Here is a 25,081-nt window from a genome sequence, read left to right on the forward strand (position 1 = left end):
TGCTCTTGACATTTGCAGAATTGTGAAGCATCTTCTGATTAAGTATTAATGAATCTCCTGAGTAGGCAACTACAATCTGATGTGCATTACTGAGTCATAAAGCCACGCCTCTGAGAAGTTGCCTACAAGTCTACCGTCACCCAAGAGTCGAGAATCCATGGACCACACTCAGCTTAGCCCTGAGAATGGAAACCAAACTTAATGTCTACAGAACATGACTGTAAAAGCATCAATCTGTTTAGCATCCTAATGACATAGTCCTAATTAGGCAACTTCTTTGAAACACTCTCATTAAATCAAATTTCTAGTTCTTAGTGCTCATACTCTGGTGTCCCACCACAGTTCTTTCTGTTGAAGTGGTAGTCTCCCTTGCCTAGATCAGGGGCAAACCTGGCTTTGTCTCAGGTTGTGCTAATGTTATGACTGAAGCCAGAAATTACAAAAGCCTATTATTCTTTTAAGGTATATATCTTCCATTGTTTGAACCCAAATGGATGAGCTTTCTTAATTTTAGTCTTACCTTTTCCAGTTTTGAAAGTGCAAGAGAGTAACAGTCCTTGGCTCTGAACTGCATGAATCTCATATTTGCTGGGTGAGTAAGCTCAGTGATAATACTGAGACTGGAAAACAACCTAAATTAAAGAAAAATTGCATCACACTAATAATCTAATATGGCATGTTTTTATAATAACATATTTATGAATGAGTGATTCTTGGTCTGAGGCATAAAACTACATCCAATTATAACTGCAGGCACTGCCACATAAAATGATCTGTAAAACACAAGAAAAATGCAACACTATCATTTAAAATATTTTAACCAACATATTAGTACTGCAAGAAAAAAATAAATTCAGCAATTTTCCTTTTATTAGACATTTTATCTCCATAATTATGAAACAGCATGGAAGAGAAACTCATAAAGTTGATTTAAGAAGTTATTAAGATTATTTTGTGGGTGATATTAAAATAAAATATATGACTATTTAGATAGCTAAAAAATTCACATGATGATTTTCTTGTCCGTTCGATGAGCTTTCCAAAGCTATGGCTCGCTAGCCTAATAACATAGTCTTTCTAAAGGTCAAATCTTGGTAAAATGAGCCCGAGGTAAGAAAATACCATACATTAGGTAAATTTCATCAATGAACTGGTATCAAGGTTAAAGCATTAATAAAGACATTAAAAATGAGATAAGTGTATTTGCACTACCTACTCTTCCTATGTCGCTTTTATATGTTGAAAAGTTCACATATCCACATACAGACACTTGATTTCTTTCACCCTCATAGTGAAGGGCATCATGATGGTACAAGAAATGACTCTATTTCTGCTTCTGTTGCTGCTCTGTTCCATCAGATCTTCATGTCTTACAGTTTTTCTGATTCTAATACTTTGGGATTCTCTAGTAGTTATTTCCTATGGTAATATGCTTCCTTTCCCAAACCATGCCTTTAAGTTAAACTAAGCTAATATCAATTAGAATACCAATTTTAGTTTGAACTCATCCTTGAACTCAAGAACAAGCACTGACTGAAAAGTGTGAAACATAAGTAATTTGATTAGGGCTCAAAAAAATCAACTTTATTTCCTATTAACAATGCTGAGGGCACTCCTACTTCAGCAGCTCATTGCTTGATAGCACTTTACAAAGGAATGTGCTTGTTTTTAAAAGAGGAGCTGTATCCCCGAGCCATAGTACTGAGAAGGGTTTTTTCTGACGCTGATGGAAGACTTGCTGAAACATCTCCCACCTACCAGATAATGGTGGCAAGCTAAAACTTCAGCAGCATGCAGGGACCTGTTCAGAAATGGGCCGATGGTTCACGGTGACTTCACCTCAGATCTCTTTCCAAGGGCTCCCTTGACCATTCAAGTCAACACACTAAACTGTTCTTCAGAACACTATCCTTCATTGCTCTATGTGAAACATGTACATCCTCTTCTTTACCTAGGTGGACCTTAGGAACCTTGATATCATTCATGCCTTATAAACTGGAGAAATGTAGGCAGTATTATGCCTTCATCTTAGTTTTGATGGCAGATCTTATTTCTTTGCCTAAATAACATTTAACAAGGATGAAGTAAATAGTACCAGTAAACAATTTCAACCTGATTATAATTCTTTTTTATGAGGTTTAACATAAATCATAATCATTTTTATTTGTGTAACATGGCATTGTTTTGAAAGTCTTATAAGGAAAGGAGTCCAGCAGATTGTGGGTGGCAGGAAATAGTATTTCCAAGGAACTTAAAGGTTTTTATTAATTATTATTATTATTACTATTATTATTATTGAGAGAGAGAGAGAGAGGAGAGAGAGAGAGAGAGAGAGAGAGAGAGAGAGAGGACACGACAGCATGCCACTGACATGGCAGGTTCTCTTTCTGCTGAGCCACATCACTGCTACATCTTACAGAGGCATTACTGTTTTTTCAGCTCCCCCTTCCCTTTTCTTAACCTTTCTTCCTAAGATGCCATTGCTTTCTTGTTTGCTGTTCTCTTCAACCTTTTAAAATCAAAGCTATTTTTAAAATTTCCTCTGGAATCCAGTTAAGATGAGAAGTTTTAAATCTTTTGATGTGACAATCCCTCCCTAAAGCTCCCTGGCATTTGATTTTCACACTATCTATTGCCCTAGACTGAGGGATTTTCTCTTAGAAAATAGCAACATCTAGGGCCAGGTGCTCCTTTCAGAGCCTACCCCTGCCTATCTTGTTATCTATCATTAACTAACGAATTGTTTAAGACCTATTTTCTAAAGCTGTGCTCCTGCAGTTGGGATGAAGGGTTGATAGTAGACACAGGGGTTCTGCTGCTTATTTTTCAGAGAATCTATACTATGTGCATCTCAAACAATCTGCTTTCAGCATCTTTGTCTTTTCATTCAATTATCACAATGTAGTTTATTGTGTAAAGCTCTTCATTGCTCTGGTCTCTGAGAAATACAAAAGAGGTATAAAAGTGAAATACTCATGATTTACCTCCCTGAGAACTGACTGCAGAGACTACAGAGCAGGATTATCAGCCTATGCATATTAGTTTAAGTGGTGATAAGCTGTGGCAGACTGGGCAGCTCCTACATGAAGTGACATCCAGACACTACTGAATGAATAACTTCTGAGGCAAACATAGCTTCTAAAGGATGGAAAAGTATGTTATCTTTTGAAGAATTGTTATTTTCCAACAAAGCATGAATTTTATCTATATGTATATGGCTTATTCCTCTAATTCATTAGATGGAACGTAAGAGGTAGCGTCTAAGAGTAAATAATAATTAAAATTGCAGGACCCACTTGATTTTGAGTGACTTCTATGGTTCAAATTTTATTTGCAACAAAATGTATGTGACTTGCCTCTTATACATAAGTGAACTTTGTTATTTTAACCTAAATAGTATTGCATTAGCTAAGCCTGCCACCTAGTGAAAATTTAAAAATAATATTTATGCAAGAAAGTATTATAGGGCACTTTATATATAAAACACCACTTGTATTTAATTATAATATTTATTTATATATTCATTTGCTAATACATTTAATTATGTTTCTTTTAAATACTGATAGCAGAAATTTATTTCTCAGCCTTGATATTTGCTAAACACATTGTGAATGCTAAACAGTTTAGAAATAGAATTATATAATAAGCCACTTTTCCCCAGATACCAAGACTGTGATATAACAATACTATAATTAATAAAATAATATAATTAGTTTTATTTTATCCTCTTGCTTGGTACTTTATTTTAATATAGACTAATATAATATAATTAAATAATTACAAATTTAAATAAAATAAAAAGTCACATCCTCTTGCTTGGTACTCTGATGTTTGGCTGTTGGTTCTGTAGACAGTTTTGTCCTAGCCAGGGGCTAGAAATGCCATGTTTAGAGAAACTGGCTCATTCACTGGTTTCTCATCTTTATGTTCCTTCCCTTTTAACAAGAGAATCCACTGAGGACAGAATCCTAGTGAGTGTGATTAAATACTTTATGAGCTCTTAAAGGTATGTCCTGAAACACCAGACCAGCCTGTCTGGGATATGCATGTCTCCTGAAGATCTGTGATTAGGACAGCTTGATTGACTTTTCTCTGCCCAATAATTCTTATTAATCCCCACACAAAGATGCTCAGCAGCAACCCACTTGAACCTGCCTGCCCCCCATAAAAGCTCTGTTTGCTTTTTTTCTACAATGGAACTCCCTGTAAGTTTTCTTCCACAGTAAAACTCTTTTCTAAGATACACTCTGTCTCCATGATTTTCATGCTTCAGTTTAGGAGACAAAGGACCTGGAAGCCACTGATATTAATAACTTTGGTGAACGTTAACATTTTGCCATCATAGTCCCAAAATTACGTTCAACTGAGAAAAGAAGTCTCCATCAAACTCCAGGAACTCCTCGCCTATCTCAGCACTGTTCTTCTGTTTTTAATAAGTGTGAAACATCAATACTTTAGGTAAACCCTTCGTTACATTGCTTAATAGTTTCCTTAACAGACTATTAGCACACGAAGTCATCCGGCAATATCAATGTTATTGTTCTTAATCAGTATAGTGAGAACAACTTGCATATTTTCAACACTTTCTAGATGCTTGAGAAATCTGTGAGTCAAATGTACCCCATTACTGTACATTATACTGTACTGTGCATTGACTGTAGAGGTCACTGTGTCCTGCTACTGGTCTAATGCAGGTATTGGTCTATTTTAGTGGTGACAAATCAATAAGTTGCTTGTATGTTCACAGTGCTCATTATCTTACAATTTTTTGTCACCTAAATTTTAGTAAACAAAATCAACAACACTTCTTACTGAAGCAAAAATAGTACAAATGAAGTACTTTTTCTTTCTTTCTTTCTTTCTTTCTTTCTTTCTTTCTTTCTTTCTTTCTTTCTTTTCTTTTTCTTTTTTTTGAGACAGGGTTTCTCTGTGTAGCTTTGTGCCTTTCCCAGAATGAAGTTTTGTGGGAAATTACTCCTGCATTTTTACCATTTAAATAAAACACCATATTGTGAAATGTCTTTCTGTATGCTGTGAATATGTGTTGCTCCATTGGTTGATAAATAAAGCTGTTTGGCCAATGGCAAGGCAGAATAAGTTTAGGCAGCACATTCAAACTGAGAATGGGGAAGAAGGGCGGAGTGAGGAATGATGCCAGCCCACCACCCAAGGAGCAACAAGATGCTAGCAGACTGGTAACACCACAGCCACCTGGCAACATAAAGATGAATAGAAATGGGTTAATTTAAGATGAAAGAGCTAACTAGCAAGAAGCCTGAGCCATAGGCCATACAGTTTGTAATTATAAAAGCCTCTGTGTGTTTACTTGGGACCAAGTGACTGTGGGACTGGGCAGGACACAAGGGAACTCCTGACTACAACACCAATTTAAATCTATACTTAAGGAGCAGTAAACAATTTTACTATGTTCTGTGCAGAGAAACTTTTGTTTCTCAATTATCTAAGGAAAATTTTTCCCTCTCCCTTTCACGTAATTTTGTCCTTTTGTCACATGTTGGTTTAAAACCAACAGTCAATCCTATCAATGCTGCTTTCTTTTTTCAGAACAAAGGTTGATTCTGTTCAGACTCCAAACAACTCCAGGGAAGAACAATAATAACTCAACCTGACTATTTTTAATTCAATTTTGAAGCACTTCTTCATATTTAGCTTAGGTAATAACACTTTTTCACAAAGCTATGAAAACATGAAATATTTTAAAAATGATGTGTGTGTGTTCATGTAGGCATGCACACCTGTGTGTACAGGGGCATATGAACATGTGTGCATATTTGTGTGGAGACCAGATGTTATTGTCAGACATCATCCTCAGTGTATTTTTACCTTATAACCAGTGTCACTCACTAAACCTAGAGCTCATGGGTTTATCTAGACCATCCAGCCAACGGGCTCCAAGGATCCCACTTCCCTGTGCCCCAAGCATGTAGAGTGCACATGCAGACTGCTGAGTTGGCTTTTTCTGTGTGTTCTTGGATCTGAACTCAGGTTCCCTTGTTCATGAGGCAAGGGCTTTACCAACTGAGCCAAGCAATTTGGATTTGAAACAAAGGGGCCAATTTTCTTTCCATGTGAAAATCATGTACATATTTTCTGGTTGTCTTAGTCTTTCCACTTAGTTGAAATAGGAGATAGTAAGCACAAGTGAGACAGATATAACAGGCCCAGACTTGGGACAGGCCTTCTCTCTTAATGTTTTTGGTCTTCAGAAATAGTCTCTGGGGAGGAGGAAATCAACTGCTTACAGCCTAGGAATTGAATTTCTGAGCAAAGTAACAGACATACTAGATTTCTTCCTGCTTTCCTCTAGAGACTCTGAAGTTTTCTAGGTAGTGGTTTCCCAGAGTTTCATGCTATAAAGGAGGAAGTCTATCTCAAGTAAACACACACACACACACACACACACACACACACACACACACACAAGAAAACAACAAGTACCTACTCTATATTATAAGAGAGCATAAGTAGTTTACATTATTAAAATAAATCTGCATTTATATATTTTAAGTAGCTCAGTACACATACACTGCTTAAGGTATATTTTTGGTGGGCTAAAGTATAATTTAGACATAGTCTAGATGACACATTAAGCAGAATACTAAGACTCAGTGGCTTTGGGCATAGGAAAATCCCACAACACAGAGAGTGATGACAAGGGAAAGTGCAGGAGGAAATAAGGAGAGACTCTTAGAGACAAGGTTGACCAGTTGACCAGTGACCAGTGAGGATGGAAGGGTAAGCCACTGCTGAGATTCCCTGTAAAGTATACTAGCTGGTAAACACAAAGACAATGGAAGGTTGATCTTTTAGGATGAAGATCCTGTCTCTTTCCAGATTGTCAGCTCTCTGGTAATAAAGTACAGCTGAAAGATTGAACTCCTGCCTTTGCTTATGCGCACTGGGTGACTGACAGCTTAAAGTCTGTTATTCTGGAACAGACTGACTGTTAAGAACTACATAAATTTAGAAAGCTGGAGTGTTGCAAATCTAGAGCCAAGTGGCATCAGGCTAACTTTAGTCCCCTTAACCTTTTATTGCTCACCTCTACCTGACCTAATATTCTTATAACTATTAGGTATAATGCTTTTGAAATCTCCTTTTGAAATCGGACATACCACTAGTTAAAAGTTAAAAATACTATCAGAAAGCATCTGAGACCTACAGCAAAGACATCTCTGCTTTAGTATAAGCCATCCACCAGACAGTTCCAATGATACATTTGAAAGATGCTTTGATTTTTTACCTTTCTTCTTATTCTGTAACTATAAAAACTTCATGAAACTGTTTCTGTCCTTGAACATGTTATTGGGGACAACCCGAATCTATGTTCCTGGGCCATGTTGAGTCAGATTCCAGTGTAATCTGTCTTTTACTCCCCTTGAGATAAGAACTATGATTTATATGGATACTGCTAAGAGTCCATATTGGCAAACCAGGTGATATTGAACACATCAAGATAACAACAATTAAAAAAAAAACTTTATCTATTATTTGGGCATGCAGCATGTCTATAATCCCAGAAATGAAATTGTGGTGGAGAGACAGAGGAAGGAGGATTTCTAGTTAAATGCTAGCTTGATCTACATTGTGAGAATCTGTCTAAAAAAAAAATCACAAAACAAACTACCTAATAAAGTGACTTTGTAGGACTGGAGATATGGCTCAGTAGTTGAGAACATGTCCAGTATTTTTAAGAGACTGAAGTTTCCCTAGTTCTCTAAGTTCCCTAAATTCTCATTGGTGAAAAAACATCAGAAATGAAAACAAAAAGACATATTTAATTTATTCTGGTGAAATAATCCATTTAACACAAAACATATCAGAATAGAAGCCCCCCTGAGCTCCTGCCATAACTGCACGACTTTGTGACCACTAATTAAACCAATCAGAACATAAGGGACAGATAGAGAGATAGGGATGCTTTTATAATCTGTATTGCAAAGACACACTTGTAAGTCACATTGCAGAAAGAAATCTGAAAACACCTATTCATAGCTTAGCATTAGTGTAAATACTACTAATAATTTGTTCTGAGTTAACACCTTCTTATTCCCCAGTGAAGATAGCTCTGGAGGAGTATAAGGTTGATGCTGGCAGACTCTAACTCCACTCAGTATTTCAAGAAATATCCGAGACAAGAAATCTTGAGGATGAGAAAAAGGGAAAGGAGTGATTAGAGGAGAACTGCAGATATGATATGTCTCTGAAAAGTTATTGACTATCTTACTGGAGGGCTGAGACTGAGTTTTGGAATGATTGACAGCCTTTGCCCCATCCTTGCCCCATAAAGCCTGTTGGCTGGAGATGAGAGGAAAAACAAGTCATCAGGATATTAATCAATGCACTGCCTTGTCAGGTCACTGGCTCTCTCACAAAAGCACAACTTAAAGATTCAACTTCAGCTTCTGCTCATTTGTATTTAGTTTCAGGCAGCACAAACACAACTATTTACTTATTTATTTTTAATTATGTTTGTGGGGGAGGGGGTACGTGCACATATGTGCAGGTGCTCACAGGTGCCAGAAGAGGGAATCTGATCCTGGAGCTCGAGTTACAGGTTCTGGTAAGCTGCCCAGCCCTGGTGCTGGGAACCAAACTCTGTTTCTCTGAAAGAGCTCTATGAGCTCTTGCACACGGAAATATCTCCGCAGGCTTCTTTGGCTCTCTTTTTTCCTCTGTTTCTTTTTCCTTCTTTTCTTTTCTTTTCTCTTTCTTTTTTTTTTTTTTTTTTTTGTTTTGTTTTGTTTTGATTCTTCCTTCCTTTCTGTGGTGGTTTGAATGAGAATGCCTCCCATAGGCTCATATACTTTAATGCTTAGTCACCAAGGAGTGGACTATTTGAGAAGGATTAGGAGGTGTGGATTTGTTGGAGTAGGCGTGGTTTTGCTTGAGATGCCACTGGGGGCGGCCTTTGAGATTTCAAAAGCCCATGCCAGGCACAGTGTCTTTCTCTTGATGGTATAACTCTCTCACCTACTTTTCTAGCACCATGCTCCCCCGCACCATGATGATAATAGACTAACTCCTTAAACTGTAAACAAGGCCCCAGTTAAATGTTGTCTTTTGTAAGAGTTTCCTTTGTCATGGTGTCTCTTCCTAGCATTAAAAGAGTAACAAAAATACTTTCTTTTTTCCTTTCTTTCACAGTGAATACAAAAGTGCACTAGGTCCAGAATGACATTGGGACCAAGAGCAAGTTTCCTGTTCAATATGTCAATATGCACTAAAGAGCAAAGTCTTCTGTTTTCCTCTGGTTCCTTCTGAAATAAAGTAGCTGTATACTATCTCTTTCAGTTCCTGAGAGGAATAGACACTAGTATTTTCTATCCCTTTTAGCTTGTTGCCTATACAAATTTGGTCACTTTCCAAAGAATTTCTGCCATCTTGCCCAGGCATCCCTGGTACATGACATTCTGTAACTGAGATTTTAGTGAAACAAAAACAAAATGTAGAAAAGAGCCTTTACAAAAATACAAGTGTCAGTAACATCTTTCTAGAACATGTAATATAAAAGAACTTTTAAATTTAACAATCTGTGTACAGGTTATTTGTTTATTGATTAATAGATTGACAGTATTTGCTGTAGCTCAAGCTAGTATTAAACTTGCTATATAACAAAATATGATTTTGATCTTTTGATCCTTCTGCCTCTACTTCTTAAGCACTATAGTCTCTTGTTTATATCACCATGCTCAGCATTACATGATGCCTGATATCTAACCCAGGCCTCTACATATGCCAGGCAAACAGTCTACCAAGGGAACACCTAGGTAATCTTGATGTACTGCATGGAAATTATTTGTATTTAACTCTTCTTAATAGGTTCATATTTTTATGTTGTTCTGTCTTATTATATTAAAAAAGAAAATAAAAGATATGAGAAGCAAGAAACAGGGACAAGTATGAGGATGCACTTTTGATAAGGAAGGTTTGAATGAGAAAAAATAAGAAAAGGCAGGATTTTTGTTTAATAAAATAAGGTTTTTCCTAAGAAAAGTGAGCAGATTATTCCACAATGGAAAAGGAAAATTGTTATCAAAGGGAAAGATCAAATATCATGGAAGGCCTAAATAAATCACAAAGGATTATGGGGGATAAATCTTAGGGTGTATGTAAGAAGATTGAAGATAATTAAAATCCCTAAGACTTCTCAGAAGTACTTATTTTTTTCAAACATCTTTTTGTTTAAGCTTTTGCTCTTGTATCTTTTTATTTGCTGATTTATTTGCTAAAATACAATGATTTTAAAGCATTGTAAATATTTTCTGTTGGCATGTTGTCAGAGTCCAGCTCCTCACTAGAGAGAGCCTGAACTATGGTTCTTTCAGATGCTAGGACATACGCTACAAGACAGACAAAATGAAACTAGAAAAGGAGACAGGTATGCTTGGTGGAAGAGCTACCATTCTCTTACAAACCTTGCTTGCATTTGATCCTAAAGGATTTTGGAGGATCACTAACTCCTGGACATCGGTCACCTATTTTCTGAAAGATCTCATCCTGGCAAAGGAGGGCAGTTAGGACCAACTCACTAGATAGTTAACAAGCAATGTCTTCAGGGAAAAATTAATTAAAAAAATATATATCTCAGTCAAGGGAGAAATTTGCAGAGTCAGAATGAAGTCATGCCTGGCATGGTGGGGTGCTGTGGAACAATCTTTGTACACTGTAAATATTTATTACTCTCATTGGTTAATGAAGAGCTGACTGGCCTCTAGCTGGGAAGGAAGAGATTGGGTGGGAGAGCCAGACTGGGAGGATACAAGGAAGAAGGAGGGCAGAATCTGAGGAGACACCATGAGACCCAAATCAAGCAGAATGGGAAGTAAGTACATGAGGTAAATGAGCCTTGGGGAAACATATAGGTTAATAGAAATGGGTTAATTTAAGTTATAAGAGCTAGTGAAAAAAAGCTTAAGCTACTGGCTAAGCATTTACAATTGATATTAAGACTTTGTGTGGTTATTTGGGGGAAATGGCTGGTGGGACAGAAAAGTCCACCCACAGTGGAGAATGTTTATAATTCCATGACTTGTGAGGTGGAAGCAAGACAGTCATGGGTCTGAGGTCTGCCTGGACTTCACAGTGACATGCTTTTACACAGTCACCAACATAAATAGGGTTGAGGTGTGATATAAGAAAGGTTCTTTTACCTGACACTGAATAAATGTCTTATAATCTTGGCTTCTACTTGCGTTCTGTTTATATTTGCTTAGGGCACAGTCATTTTCCAGGAATTTTCACATAAACTTAGAATATCATCATAAGTCCCTCAAGGCTGAGGTATAAAAACAAAACAAAGGGAATCCTAACTAATAATTTTTTGCAAGTAAACAACAGACAGGTGAAAGAAATACTTCAGCAGAGGCTGGGAGAGAAGATAGATTTGAAAACACAAACTAAGGTTTTCTCCGTCAGAGTCACTGAAATTCATTTAAAATAATTTGTTCACCAGTTCTTGTGAAATTCTGTTGGAATTTATTCACCCCAAATGCCATAAAAATTATATAATTTCCAAAATATCCTACCCATTAATTTTATTTTTTTAATTATAGGGATTAAGATAATATCATTTCTTCCTTCTCTTTGCTACCTCTAAATCTTCCCCCCATACCCTCTGTTGCTCTTTCAAGTTAATAACCTTGATTTCTTTAATTGTTGATAGATATATTCCTAAATATATTAACATTCCCTATAAAGTAACTTGTACAAATATAATTTCAGGGCTGACCACTTGGAATTGGATAACCAATTATTGTACTCGTTCCTGAAGAAAATTGTTTCTCCTGTTCTCAGAATTCCTAGTTGGCACTAATTCTTTGTGTAAGATTGTGTCCTCCTTGAAGAAAGATAAAACTAGTATTTGAGGAATCTTAATTGTTCATTCATTCACGCATCCATCAGTCAGGTCCTCAGAGAAGGGTTGTTTCCTGTCAGTTGTCAAGAATATATCTTCTCTAAATAACTCTGGTCAGTTAGTTTCAAATTGTTAACTAATACCTTGATACCTCTCAACAGGACAAATATTTATTATCTGGGAATCAAATAATCCATTCAAAGAGTAGATAATAAAGATTAAACCACTCTTAACTCTGTCATGATAGAATTAAACACAGTACATTGGAAATAAAATAGCACATTTAGTTTGAAACTATCATCTCTAAAAACTATAATTAGCTTCTGCAAAGCATGGAAGGAAAAAAAAACCAATTTTTTTAATTCATCCATTGGCTATGAACCTCATCATTGAATCGATTCCTTTCTTAATTCTCTAAAGAAACAAGTTGCTTATAAAGTGATATTTTCAAAATGCCCTACATTAGTTTTCAATGCACTATTCAAGACGGTCATATTCGCTGTATTCTGCACGAGCTGCCACATTGTAAGAATTTTAGCGTGTATATTTTTCCTGCTGGAGCCAGAACTTCTTATGCAAATTCAGCGTATATTTTTTCGGGTCTCGTAGTGTGATGGAGTCTTTACATGTCTCATCTCTAGTTGTTGCATTGCCATTTCAGGGTAGGTTGATTAATTTTCTCCGAAGTTTATGGATGTAGGAAACTGAATTTCATTGAGGTTAGGAACACACTTAGGTCATAAAGCTAGTGATGTCAGGGGAGGCTCCAGATGCATATGGTGCCAAATGGCCTCTGCTGTTGTCTGTAATCAGTTAAGTTTTTGGATTTTCCATTCTGTCATATGAAACTGGCAGTACTATGGCTCATAATTATAGCACATAATGCTTAATACATACATTAAAATATGAAGTATGTTCTAAGGCATGATATATTTTTGATATCTTGATATCAAAATAATTATGTGTTACAAATATTTAAATTACAAGTAGCCTTGGAAGTGACATATTGAGATTTAGAGAAGGTAAGTTCCTGAAAATCAAAGATCAAAATGTCAGTCCAGTTGGGTCTCATACTTCAGTTACTACCTGTGAATTCTGAACTCAACCTATCAACAGTATAAAGATGACGGGGAGAGAATGGTGAAAGCATTGAGAAGATTTGGGTTACTGTAATACTTCAGTAGCTCCCATGTTCGTTCCCTTTGAGCTTCTAAAATCTCATTCATAAAATGGAAATAAGGCTGTTTATGACATTGAAACTTGCCAATTATGTGCTATATACTATTTGCTTCATGATCAAATGAATGAATGAAGGGCCCAAGGCTTCAGGTCACGTGGTCACTCCTTCTGCCCAGATAGAATCATATATTTTACATATGGAAAACCTAAGAACACGATCACAGGGCTAGGCCTCCAGACACATACCTGAAAAGGGTCTGCACGTTCACAATGGTTTTAGCGTCTGCCATGTAGTCTTCCTCTGCACTCATGGTGCTCTCTTTGTCCACAACCACCATGTTGGCAGCAAATGTCACTCCACACCTGAGCAAGTCATCTAGGCTTTGATAAAAATCCACAGGGGCAGGGAGGAAAAAAAAAGGCGGCTTTAAATAAATCACAATACTGAAATTCATGTCAAAATTTACTTATTGGTAGGTTTATATATGTTGTCCTTATAGCTCAATTTATAAAGAAGACAGGTAGACACTAAGGAGAATTATAATGCAATATGATCTGGTGATATGTGATTCAGAATTCCTCAGATGCCAACTATTCCAAAGCACCCATGTTTGGAATCTGTTCTGAGTAATATTTACTATATATAAACAGTAAAATAGAAAGTATGATAATGATAACAATTCTTTATTGCAGTTAACGTTCTATTTCAAGGACACAACATGACAATTGGTTCAAGTTTCTAAGGAGATTTTTGTGACAGTGTAAGAGGGGCAAAGACTACTAATAGAGATAGTAAAGCTAATGTAGAAATATAAAGGTATATGATAAGTATTTTTATTTTTATTTTTATTTTATTTTTTTGAGACAGGGTTTCTCTGTGTAGCTTTGCGCCTTTCCTGGAACTCACTCTGTAGCCCAGGCTGGTCTCAAACTCACAGAGATCTGCCTGCCTCTGCCTCCCAAGTGCTGGGATTAAAGGTGTGTGCCACCACTGCCCTGGCTGTGATAAGTATTTTTAAATATCTATATTTATTTATGTAGGATCTATATACTACAGATTGTTTCTACACTACAAAGGTATATATATATATATATATATATATATATATATATATATATATATTATATATATATATACTAGAATAAGATTTGAACAAGGGATTGAATGGCCCAAGTTTCTTTGTCTGCATGGGGTGACTAGAAAAACTAAGGTACATGCACTTATTACCTATTCTAGTCAGTTTTCACTCCTATCCCTGTAAAATGTCTTGACTAACATTTTCCCAGTAAATTAAAGAAAAGGATGTCTACCATTGAGGCTGAAAAAGAGCAACTGTTTCACTGTCTTTGCTTTGTACAGACAAAGAAAAAAGAGAGAGAAAAAAAAAATCTAAAAACCAGGACAAAATGAAGTGAGACTAAACTTGACCCAGTACAAGGATGTAGTAGTTACAGGGTTCAGCGGGTTTTCAATAAGAAAACCAACCCAGACATCCCGATTCAAGATAGCAAAAATAAAATGTGAACAACTCCATTCACTACTCATACTTATTAAAGTTTCTAGACAGGTCTTTAAAGCACAGGATTGGTTCACATGGCCATATGCCTCACAGTGGTAGACATTACCAAGGCCTCAACCTAAGACCTCCAGGAATAATCCAGGGAAGAGGGGGGCACAAATACTGTGCTTAAATTTGGAGCAATTTTCTGTGACAGAGATTTTATAGCCAAAACTGTGGGGGGGGGGGAAGGAATTTTATTTCAAATAAATTCACCGTGAGCAAAGAGGCCAGAATCACAATAACCGATCAACACAATGATCTTCAAAACTAAATCCCTAGTATATTAGATTTAATTTAGATATATGGTATTCATTGTACTTTTTGAATCGCTTAAACTCTGTTTTAGAAAGCATCAGGGACTGGGGGCTCATGCCAGTGGTAATGTGGTTGTCATTGTGTGCAACTCCTTGGTTTAAGCTACAGCATCCCAGGAAAAGGTAGAAAAAGCTGTGGACCCTTGTGGAGAATATGATGATCACTAAGTCATCTCACTTCTAGCCACCTAGTCATTTCAAGTTATTTCCTCATATTTAATCCTTCAAAAGCTTTTTCTCCATCAGAATTCTCTATTAGAATTTTATAGAAAAAGGGGAACAGAAACTTGTAAGAAGTCAGTTTTACTGATTCAAAGCATAAACAATTTCACAAAACGGATGCTGATGCTAGACAAACACTTTTCTAAGTGAGCTGTTCCAAGCTTGTTGAATCTGCCTCCTCTCAGGTGCATCTGTTGATTCTATCTTTACAGTATTTCCTATTGTAGTTACTCAGGACCTTGAATTATTACTAAGTTGTGTATTAGATAATACTTATGCTTGGGATGGTTTTAGTGAAACATATAGAATCTTTATGCTCTTCAGGTTTTAATTTTTCTAATTAACATGATAGATTTTTCCAGTAGGCTATGAACTTATTTTTATGAGACCTGGCTTTCTTTCTCCTCTCTGCTACTTCTCTATTTTGTATCATTTCTTAAAGCATGGTTGCTTTACACAGTTCAGCCACCAGATGGCAGCCAATGAAAATCAATCTGAGAGAAACCCTAAAGTTGCTCTAACCTGGGATACCTTTTTCACCAACTCATGACTCAGTTTTTCTAAGGACTAGAGTGTGCAATTTGTAAGCGCAAGGAAGTATTCTTGTTCCAAATAGGATTTATTTTTCATGAAAATTTCAAATAAAGCAAACAAGAATTATACAGGGACATTCCATATATAATTCCCTCTCTCATATATACACGTGCATATAGATATGGTGACCCACCGTCAATACTGATTAATCTACAATTAATCAATCCTAGTTCATCTACTCCTTGGGAATTTAATTCTCTATGTTTCCTTTTTGATGACCATTAATATTTTACAGTATTATTTCATGTTGTTTATCTGGTGATAATTTACATTTTCTGATTAATGGTTTCACAATAGTGTTTATGTAGTTTTATATTTTAGGTTACTGAATTACATAATGACATGCATTACATAATATTTCAGTTAACAAATGAGATAATTATGAATTATGAAATAAAAATACATTGTCAAGACATTTTTACTATTTATATCCAAGTTATGGTAATGGTTTCATTGCATTGCAATGTGGAATTTTTAAAGTACTATTTGATGTCACTTTAGCAATAATATTACTGCAAAAAATGCTGCTTTTGCAAGAGCCACAAGACTGAAAGAGCTTTGCAAATGGTGTGCACCTGACCAGTTTGACATGCAGGAAGGTCTGTTGCAATTCTACAATGAATTACGGCTTAGGCAGTATGATAGGAGATGCACACCACAGGGACATGAGCTCTGCATGCATGGGTCACCATATTTACTGTATCAACACGACAAAGTACACTCATCATGCAGGAACAAGACACAGCACTTGACAGACCACAGGACACTACACTAGTCATGTGCCATAGACATTGTCACCTACTTGTCAATAGAGCCCACCATGTAGTAAACCATTGGAAACCAACAGATTGCATCCAGAAAATGCATATCTGGCCTATGTAGCAGATGGGTTACAAAATGAAACACAGTGTCACAACAGAGTCAGCACTGCTAGGGAAGGGAAGCAAGTTCATTTAGTTTGCATTTCCAAAACCAAAGACAAGATACATCCTAAATGGCTCTTCTGTTTAAGAATATCATTTGCACTTCTCATGAATCACATGATACACTAAGAACTGTGAGTTATAAATCAGAAACATTATGGTATAATTCTACAAAATCCTTAATTAAGACTTAATGTTCATCTATGAGTTCAGTTACCCAGGGCAGAAGAGGATTTGACAATGAAGAGCAAATGGTTTTTATTTTCTCAAATGACCTCAAGCACTACAAAAGCCTCTGAAGACTAATTAGTAATCTTGAGTATCAAAAAGAGCTTTGTCTAAAGAATATACCTAAGGAGGGCATGCTCCATATCTCAGTGTGTGTCAAGTATAAAGTTCATAGATGCATGGAAAAAATGTGTTATATAAAGTTACATTGACACTATTTCACCTTTAACTCTAATGTCTTACCCAATGTATATTGTTGGACAAAAGTTCATTATAACTGAAATCTTTATTTCTAAAAACAGCAAAAGAAAGAACCACAAACTCCAAGCTTAATTATTAGATTATTAGAAATCACTTAATAAGTTCCATCAACTTAATAGCTTTTAATTCATACATGTATTCACTCAGCATATACAGACCCAAACTTTATTTAATAATCGCTGAAATGTATTCTTTTATCTTTAAAACCTGCACTCGATTAATTTACAAGGTATGTAGAATTTTAAATGCATATACAAAATCATGAAAATGCAGTATGTTGTATTCTTCAGAAACACACACACACACACACACACACACACACACACACACACACACACTCACACACACACAAAGCACTGGGTGCACCCAGGAGGAGGACTTGGAGACTATGACAGAGAGGTAATAAATACTTTGTTTGTGGACAGATGAGTAGGAATTTGGCAAGTACAAGAGAGGAGGGAAATTCCGGGTCAAGGTAATAAGGGAGTACTTGCAATTTCCCAGGTACTGATCCCCGGTTGGATCAGTTCTTTTCCTAACTATTTTCTTCCCATAGATTTCCCTCCTATCTCTTTAAACTCTTAAGAAATAGAAAGTTCAATATGATAATATATTAACAAGACCTTCTAAATAATGATACTGCTAAGATTTTTGACTAAATTCTTACCACCATTGAATTTATTTATACAATTGAGTGGACCAGTACTTTTACATTGTTTTAATCTACATAATTCAGTTTTGAAAATGCTGAATTATTTAACCCATAAATTGTATTAGCTTTTTTGTAATCAAGTCTAGTTTATTTTACATATAACATCCACAGGCGCACCTTTAGATGGTTTTGGTGCATCAGTTTTTAAACAAGATTCCAAGCATCCACAGAGTAGATACTATTGTCAGCATTTAACCATCCTTAAAACTCTTGATATATATATATATATATATATATATATATATAATATATATATATATATATAAACATATATATATATATATATATATATGTTTGGGGGGAGTTGGGATAGAGTGTTTAATTCTGTTTCTAGACACTTTGTTGCTCCTCAACATTAGGAGGCAATGTTTTAAGAATCTCAATACACTTAACAATTTTAGAAGCATGTTTATGGACACAAGCACCAAAGACAGGGAAAGATCAAAGTTTGGGGTCTGAAATATATTTTTGCTTGTATTTTTTGGGCTAATTTTACATTACTAACCTTTTTGTTTCTGGCTTTTAAAGTACCATTCTTAATTATTAATTGTATATCTGTACATGTGTTATAATGATATCTATTGCAATCTGCCATTTTCTTTTAGGTTTAGATCATTTTAATTTCTTTACACTATCTCTTTGGGCAATTTTCCCCACTAGGTCTCTAGTCTATGCTTTTCTGAACTATTGTATAATTGAATCATTAAATTCAATAAGAGATTTGGCCCCCAACTGCATCAGGCCCCCTGAACGGGTGAGACAGTCATTTGGCTTGATCTGTTTGGGAGGCAGCCGTGTGTTGGTGCCGGGTCCTGGCTTGTTGCATGAGTTGGCTGTTTGAATCCTGGACATATGCAGGGACACTTGGCTCGGTCTGGAGGGGGGATGGTCTGGCTGGACTGAGTCTACCAGGTCGATCCGGTCTCGGGGAGACCTGATCTGGGAGGTGGGAATGGGGGTGGGATGGGGAGGGGGAGGGGGCGAGAGTGGGAGAACAGGGGAATCTGTGGCTATTATGTTGAACTAAATGATGTTGTAAAATAAATTTACTTAAAAAAAATTCAATAAGAGATTCAATTTTTCTGAGTAGTAAAGTGTACCTAGGTCATTGGGGGCAAATAAGTCTTTATGTTATAGCTGCCATCATGTGAGATATAAAATTCAAGATGAGACTTTCATAGATTTTTCTCTCTTCTTTGACTGGTAGAGATGGCAAACTTTAATTGTTAGAAGAAAGGCATTTTAAAGAAAACTCATGAATTTTGTTTATGATGCATTTACAACATATATTTAAAATTAGCTAGAAATTGTTCAAAATTCTTAGAACTTGCCTTAAATAGGGATCAAACTATTCATCTTCATGTGACTTCAGCTACATCAAGGGAAAATCAAGTATCCTAAACTTTGTAAATACATATTTTTGATGAAACATACCAACTTTAAAGACTTCTCTATGATTTAAAAGAAGCTATAAATATATAAAAAACAATTTTTCATTCATATTGTACTTTTTTGACTGTTCACTTATCTGTGTTGACAACAGTAGTTACTACAGCCAGCTAATTAATAATTGAATAACATATAATGGCCAATTTTTCTACTCATTGGGAGACAGTGAATTGGCAAGCATAACTTTACATTGAGAAGCATTATTATTGAGAAACTAAACAAGCACATAAAGCATTCATTACAAGTATGTCCCTTGTCTATATTTTATGGTATGTCCCCAAGGTACAATGAAAAGTTTAATATACAAGAAAATTATTAGTAAAACAGAATAAAAATGGGTGATATTTTTTTCTGGCTGCCAAATAGAGAAGCCTATCTGTTCTATCACAAGCAACACCAAAGAAACACGGTGAAAAGGATCAAATGACTTATCTATAAATTTCATAAAAATCTATCCATATACAAATAAATGAAAAACTTGTTATTTATACAAAATAGATAAACCAAGTTTTTTACACATAAAGAAATATTTTAGTTTTTTTTTTTTAGTCTAAAAGACAATAATAAAATAGTCAAGGAAATAGATGTAGATCAGAATAAATTCATAGACAAAAGCCAAACAAAAGAGACTAATTAACCAGTTATAAATAAAATAAAATGTCAAAAATTATACAAAGCAGCCAATGTTAATAAGTAGAACTAATACACACATTAGTTGATGGCAGCCCTAACTGTAGAGTCTATTAGGAACACTCTCAATATAAAGACTCACATCTTCATAAATTTCATACAACAACAGTTTGTATATTAAAACTCTAAGCAGCTCAACGTTGCCAGACAGTGAAAAGGTTCATAAATTTTACCAATTTGCAAAACTCAAGAGCACCTTTTCTATCAAATTCAATTAATACACACAATATTTCCACTTCAACTTCCAGGAAAGAAAGTAACACTTTTATGAGTGAAGTTTTATTTCATCAATATTTGACAACTATACTTTTAGGTAGTTGATTTATTTTTTAAATTGTTTGAAAAGGAGCCGTAGAGACAGCTCAGCAGTTAAGAATACTGCCCGCTCTAGCAGAGGACCTGGATAATTCCCAGCACCCGTATGGCAGCTCCCAACTCTAATTCCAGGGTCTCAAACCCCGACTTCTCCCTTTTGTAGGCTCCAGTCAGGCAAGCATTGCACAGAAATACATGCAGGCAAAACACTTGTACACCTATAATTTTTAAAAAATGTTAAGATTTGTTGCAAGTGCTTAAAATCAATGTGTATGTGTCCGTGTATGTGTGTGCATGTGGTGTGTGTTCGTGTGTGTGCATGTGTATTTGTTGCTAGTGTTCAAAGCTAGAGTCTCTCACATGCTAGGAAAGCATTCTTCCACTGAAATATATCTTCAGACTGTGTTTTCTTATCAATTGGGTTTTTACATAAGACCTTTCATTAATTTAAATAGTAATAATTTTAATAGGAGAAGAGCTGGAATGTGTGGGCTGTCATGTATGTCAGATCTTGTCCTAGTAAGCTACTTATATTGTCTAAGTCTGGGAATAATTTAGATTTTCAAATTAAAGAAAAAAATGAGATGAGGCCACAAGAATAAATATGATCCAGGCTGTTCTAGATGTTAAGCTTAGATCTCATCTTGTCTGCTTGAATCAAAAGCATACATTTCTATAGGATAAGGGTGGGTGATTTATCATATATTTTAGCAATAGTTTGTAAATTAGCTGAAGTGTTTAGGTACTATATGCAACAATGTTGGTTGATTTAATAAATATTCTGTGCAAAAATTAAGGGCACCAACATGGATCTGGAACATCTTTTTATTTTGGTTTTTCAAGAGAGGGTTTCTCTGTGTAGTCCTGGCTGTCCTTGAACTCACGTTGTAGACCAGGCTGGTCTCCTACTCAGAAAGATCTGCCTGCCTCTGCCTCCCAAGTTCTGGGATTAAGGGTGTGCACCACCACTGCCTGGCTACCCCATACCATGCTGAATGTGCCCAAATTTGTCTGATCTGTTACTGTTTTATCTAACTTTGGGTAATATATTCCAGCTTTGACTGCCTCCTAGATTCCAGATGGATGACCTTTAAGGTAGTGGCTATAATAAAAATATTTGGAATCTTTCCAACACCACATGCCAAGGAGAACTGATGAACTGTGGACAGGTCAGAGTTGTTCCATAGGGCTACAGAAAAAGATGATTTCAATATGCTAGGTTCTCATTTGATAACCATTGAAATGTGCAAGCTTTTCTATTTGGAAGTATTCTGAACATCTATTCCATACTATAATGTGTTGAGAGTATTAACTGGATTTACATTTTAATATTTCATATTTAGGGCACTTCTGTATTTTATATGGAATTAATTTTGTCTTTTTGATTAATTTATCTCCATAGTCATTCACTTAATATTAGTTTCACCATCGCTCATGTAAACTTGGTCAAATCCTCAAAATTAAATAATACTTGCCAAAGTATAAAGGATTATGATTGTAAAAGCTATTGGAGTTTGAATCTATTTTAGGGAGAAAAGCATCATTTTATGTAATTTTGTACAATAAATGGAGAACAGAAGCCATTTCAGAACAACAGGTATTTCATTGTTTCAAAGGGGAAGAAAAGAATGCATAGAGTTCCCGGGAGCATCAGTTCAGTTTGTGATTCCCCCTTCTTCATCAAAGGAACATAGATGAGTAAAAATGTTCGACATCACTTTTGAGACATACACAGGAAGGTCAAGGTTTTATATTATGTCCTTGGAATTTAGTAAATAAATTGAAATAATCATAATATTTAATGTATATTAATTAAATAGCCATGTTAAACTTAAAATTATGCTCAGCAGAAATCCACAAACAACAGCACCATGTGGAAATTTACAATCCAAACTGTCAACAATTGGTAAGGGTGATACATTTCCAATGGGTAAGTATCGGAAGTTAAGCTGAATTGTGGCCTATAAAACTAACTGAAAACAACGTATACTGTTCATAACAAAGCCAATGAGTTAGGTAAAATACAGAGGAAAGAACAATGCATCAGTTGTGGCAGAGCTGGTTCTAATTCTAGAATTGATCATGGGAACTTTATCTGAATGTCATTACATCTTTAGCTCTGCTTCATATCATTGACAACAAAAAAAGTTTATTCAAATGTTTCAGTTAAACACAAGCATTAAGACTCCCAGATCCCTGAGTACATCTCTCTGGTGCCATGATTTCTATGTAATATGAATATATACACATAAAAAAATTAAAATGTCAAATATGATGACTCATAATGAATACTCAACATTCACTACTATTACAAACTATGAGCAAGGAAAGCACATCAGCTTTCTAAATTAATCTCCATGGTTTCATACAGGGAAGATAGTCCTGAAAGGCCATATGCACACAGAAATAGTGACCTTAAAAAGAAATAGTGACCTGTCAATAATCCAGAGAAGGGAGTTTTCAGATGTTTTGTGTGATTAATCACCTTCAGGAAGTTAGGCTATACAAAGAACCACAGAACTGTATAACCCTGATGAATGAAGTGATACTCTAGGAACCAGAAATGTTAATGACTTTGTATTCAAAATCAAATAGTATGGGATGGTTGGGACCATGTTTGATACGATAATGAGAATAAGGGGGATAAATGGCTGAGTCAAGATTACTTCATAAGACTGGAGACAGAAAATGAGGAGTATACCTCTATTCCCTAAGAAGAACATCGCCCCTAAATTTGGAGAAAATTCATATTTTTAGGGAAGAGTGATGTATCAGAAACCCAAATTTTATATTGAAATAACATGAGGAAGAGGACAGATCAGACCACCGCCAGAGGATATTCTGAACACAGTCCCACTTCTTTCTTTTGAAGGTTCTTCCTTCTTTATTTCAATAACTGGGGGCTTTAAGTGAGTCAGTTTGACCTAGTCATTCAAAACGAGGACACTATGAAAGTCTGAAATGCCCATTTTAAATTCTGTTTGTAGTGTTATGAGGGCAACCTATAGAAAAACAACCACAAACTGAGCACTTTACTTAGTTAACTAAGTGTCTGTATTACCAACTTAGAGGCCTGGAAGCTTCCCTATGGAGAACTTCCAGAATTCAGGGAGGAGCTTGACAATCCTTTATTGTGAAGGCTAATCTACATGCTGATTGTCACGCTCCTGTTTTTGTTTTTGTTTTTTCCATATACTTTAATATCTTCTAACACTGTGCTTATGACAACCAATTTATTTATAGTTACAGTGAAGGGCACTGTAACTTTAAAATAAAATGACTTTGACCATTTTATTTAGGGACCTATGTACTCATCTGTAAGATTTTTTCAAAATGCTTAAGTGGTCATATTTAGCAGAGTAAGTCATCCTAAAATTTTCCAGACATACACAAGTGATACAGCACAACTTGTTCTTTGTTATTGTATGTGAACATTAGCATAAGTAAAACACACAATGATATTCCATGGTATAACACATAAAAGCAGATCAATTATTGCTTCTCTGATAATAAATGGTTAAAGAAAAAAACTGTACAATTTTGGCAGGTGTCTTCCAGGCTTGTTGTTTAAATAGAGGAAATTTGCGATAGGTATTTCAGTGGCTTCTTTCCACTGGTCCTATGAGTAGATGACCATTTGCATACTAATTTCAAATAAAAGTATCCATTGCAATGACATTTAAGTAGTACTGGTGAAACATGATCATGATCAATAATGTTTTGCACCATAGCATATACTCTATCTCCCAATGAATTCTGCACCATAATGTATCTGATTTAAAGTAGTATCAGTAAATTTAAGTAAATTATTTTAACGTACAGTAAAATTAAAAGTTCTGTCTGTTTGTGTATCTTAAAATATACTTACGGGTTATCCAATAGCAGAACTATGGGATTTAATTCTTTCTTTGGTCTATAATATGCCCTGAGAGGTACAATAAAATTATATAATCCATTCCCAGCTGTTTCAGCTGCAACTATAATTAGTTTATTTTTGAATCCATAGGCTTTTGCGTCCTCATAGTAGTTATGCTGGCAACTCTAGAGAAGAAAAATTATACAAAGAAATGCCATTTTTATACTCCAATAAAATTTGGTCAAAGAATTTAGGATATATGGTTATGTAAAATTGATCTAGCTAATTTTCTAACAGATTGGATCATAGTTACATTTGTCGTTGCCTAGTTCTCCAACCTGATGTAGGAAATAAACGTGTGATGAATAATGCAAAGGAGAGGGAAGTACACAACGTGATGCTGAGAGAGGACTGTGTGTACGGGCTGCATGGCAAGTTAAAAAGTTACAAGTTATTGTTGTATAGCCACTCAGTATCTGCTTTGCTGTAGCATAGGCATGGGATTTCCATTTCCAAAATATATTGATGCTATGATTAAAAAGCCTCAGGGATATTCCCATTCCTAGGTACCTAAATTCATGCAATTAAAAAAGAAAATAAAACAGAAAAGCAATACAAGAAGAAAAGTGAGCTGTTGAAGTGCATAGAAGGGCTAAAGTGTAAAAAGCAATACACAAGAAACAAAGCACAACTCTTGATCAGAACTCATCACAAGAGCTGCAGTGAGCACTAAGTTGTTGGAAAAACTGACTCAATTGCTGAGAGATCAGACTCAGAAGAAACTAATTAACATTACTAAATCAAGACTGTTTTCAAGCTAAATTATCTGTATACTTAGCAGCTTTGGTAGTTTTTCTTCATTATTATACACCTCTACACAAACTCCTTTTTATTTACC

General features: G+C 35.5%; 1 protein-coding gene across 5 annotated transcripts in view; it reads right to left on the reverse strand.

Annotated features, from left to right (window-relative positions):
* The window catches only part of Kcnt2 (potassium sodium-activated channel subfamily T member 2), a 344,440-nt gene that overhangs the window by 54,324 nt on the left and 265,035 nt on the right, over window positions 1-25,081 (reverse strand). For 4 of the 5 annotated variants that reach the window (XM_037211345.1, XM_028859443.2, XM_037211344.1 and 1 more), the window contains 4 exons: window positions 24,196-24,368; window positions 16,552-16,623; window positions 13,304-13,438; window positions 521-632 (listed from right to left, as the gene is read on the reverse strand). In XM_037211345.1, coding sequence (XP_037067240.1) covers window positions 521-632; window positions 13,304-13,438; window positions 16,552-16,623; window positions 24,196-24,368 — 492 coding nt within the window. The remainder of the gene's footprint in view (window positions 1-520; window positions 633-13,303; window positions 13,439-16,551; window positions 16,624-24,195; window positions 24,369-25,081) is intronic. The other variant, XM_028859446.2, reaches the window with a different exon arrangement.

The sequence above is a fragment of the Peromyscus leucopus genome, chromosome 15 (genome assembly GCF_004664715.2).
Source record: "Peromyscus leucopus breed LL Stock chromosome 15, UCI_PerLeu_2.1, whole genome shotgun sequence".
NCBI lineage: Eukaryota > Metazoa > Chordata > Mammalia > Rodentia > Cricetidae > Peromyscus > Peromyscus leucopus.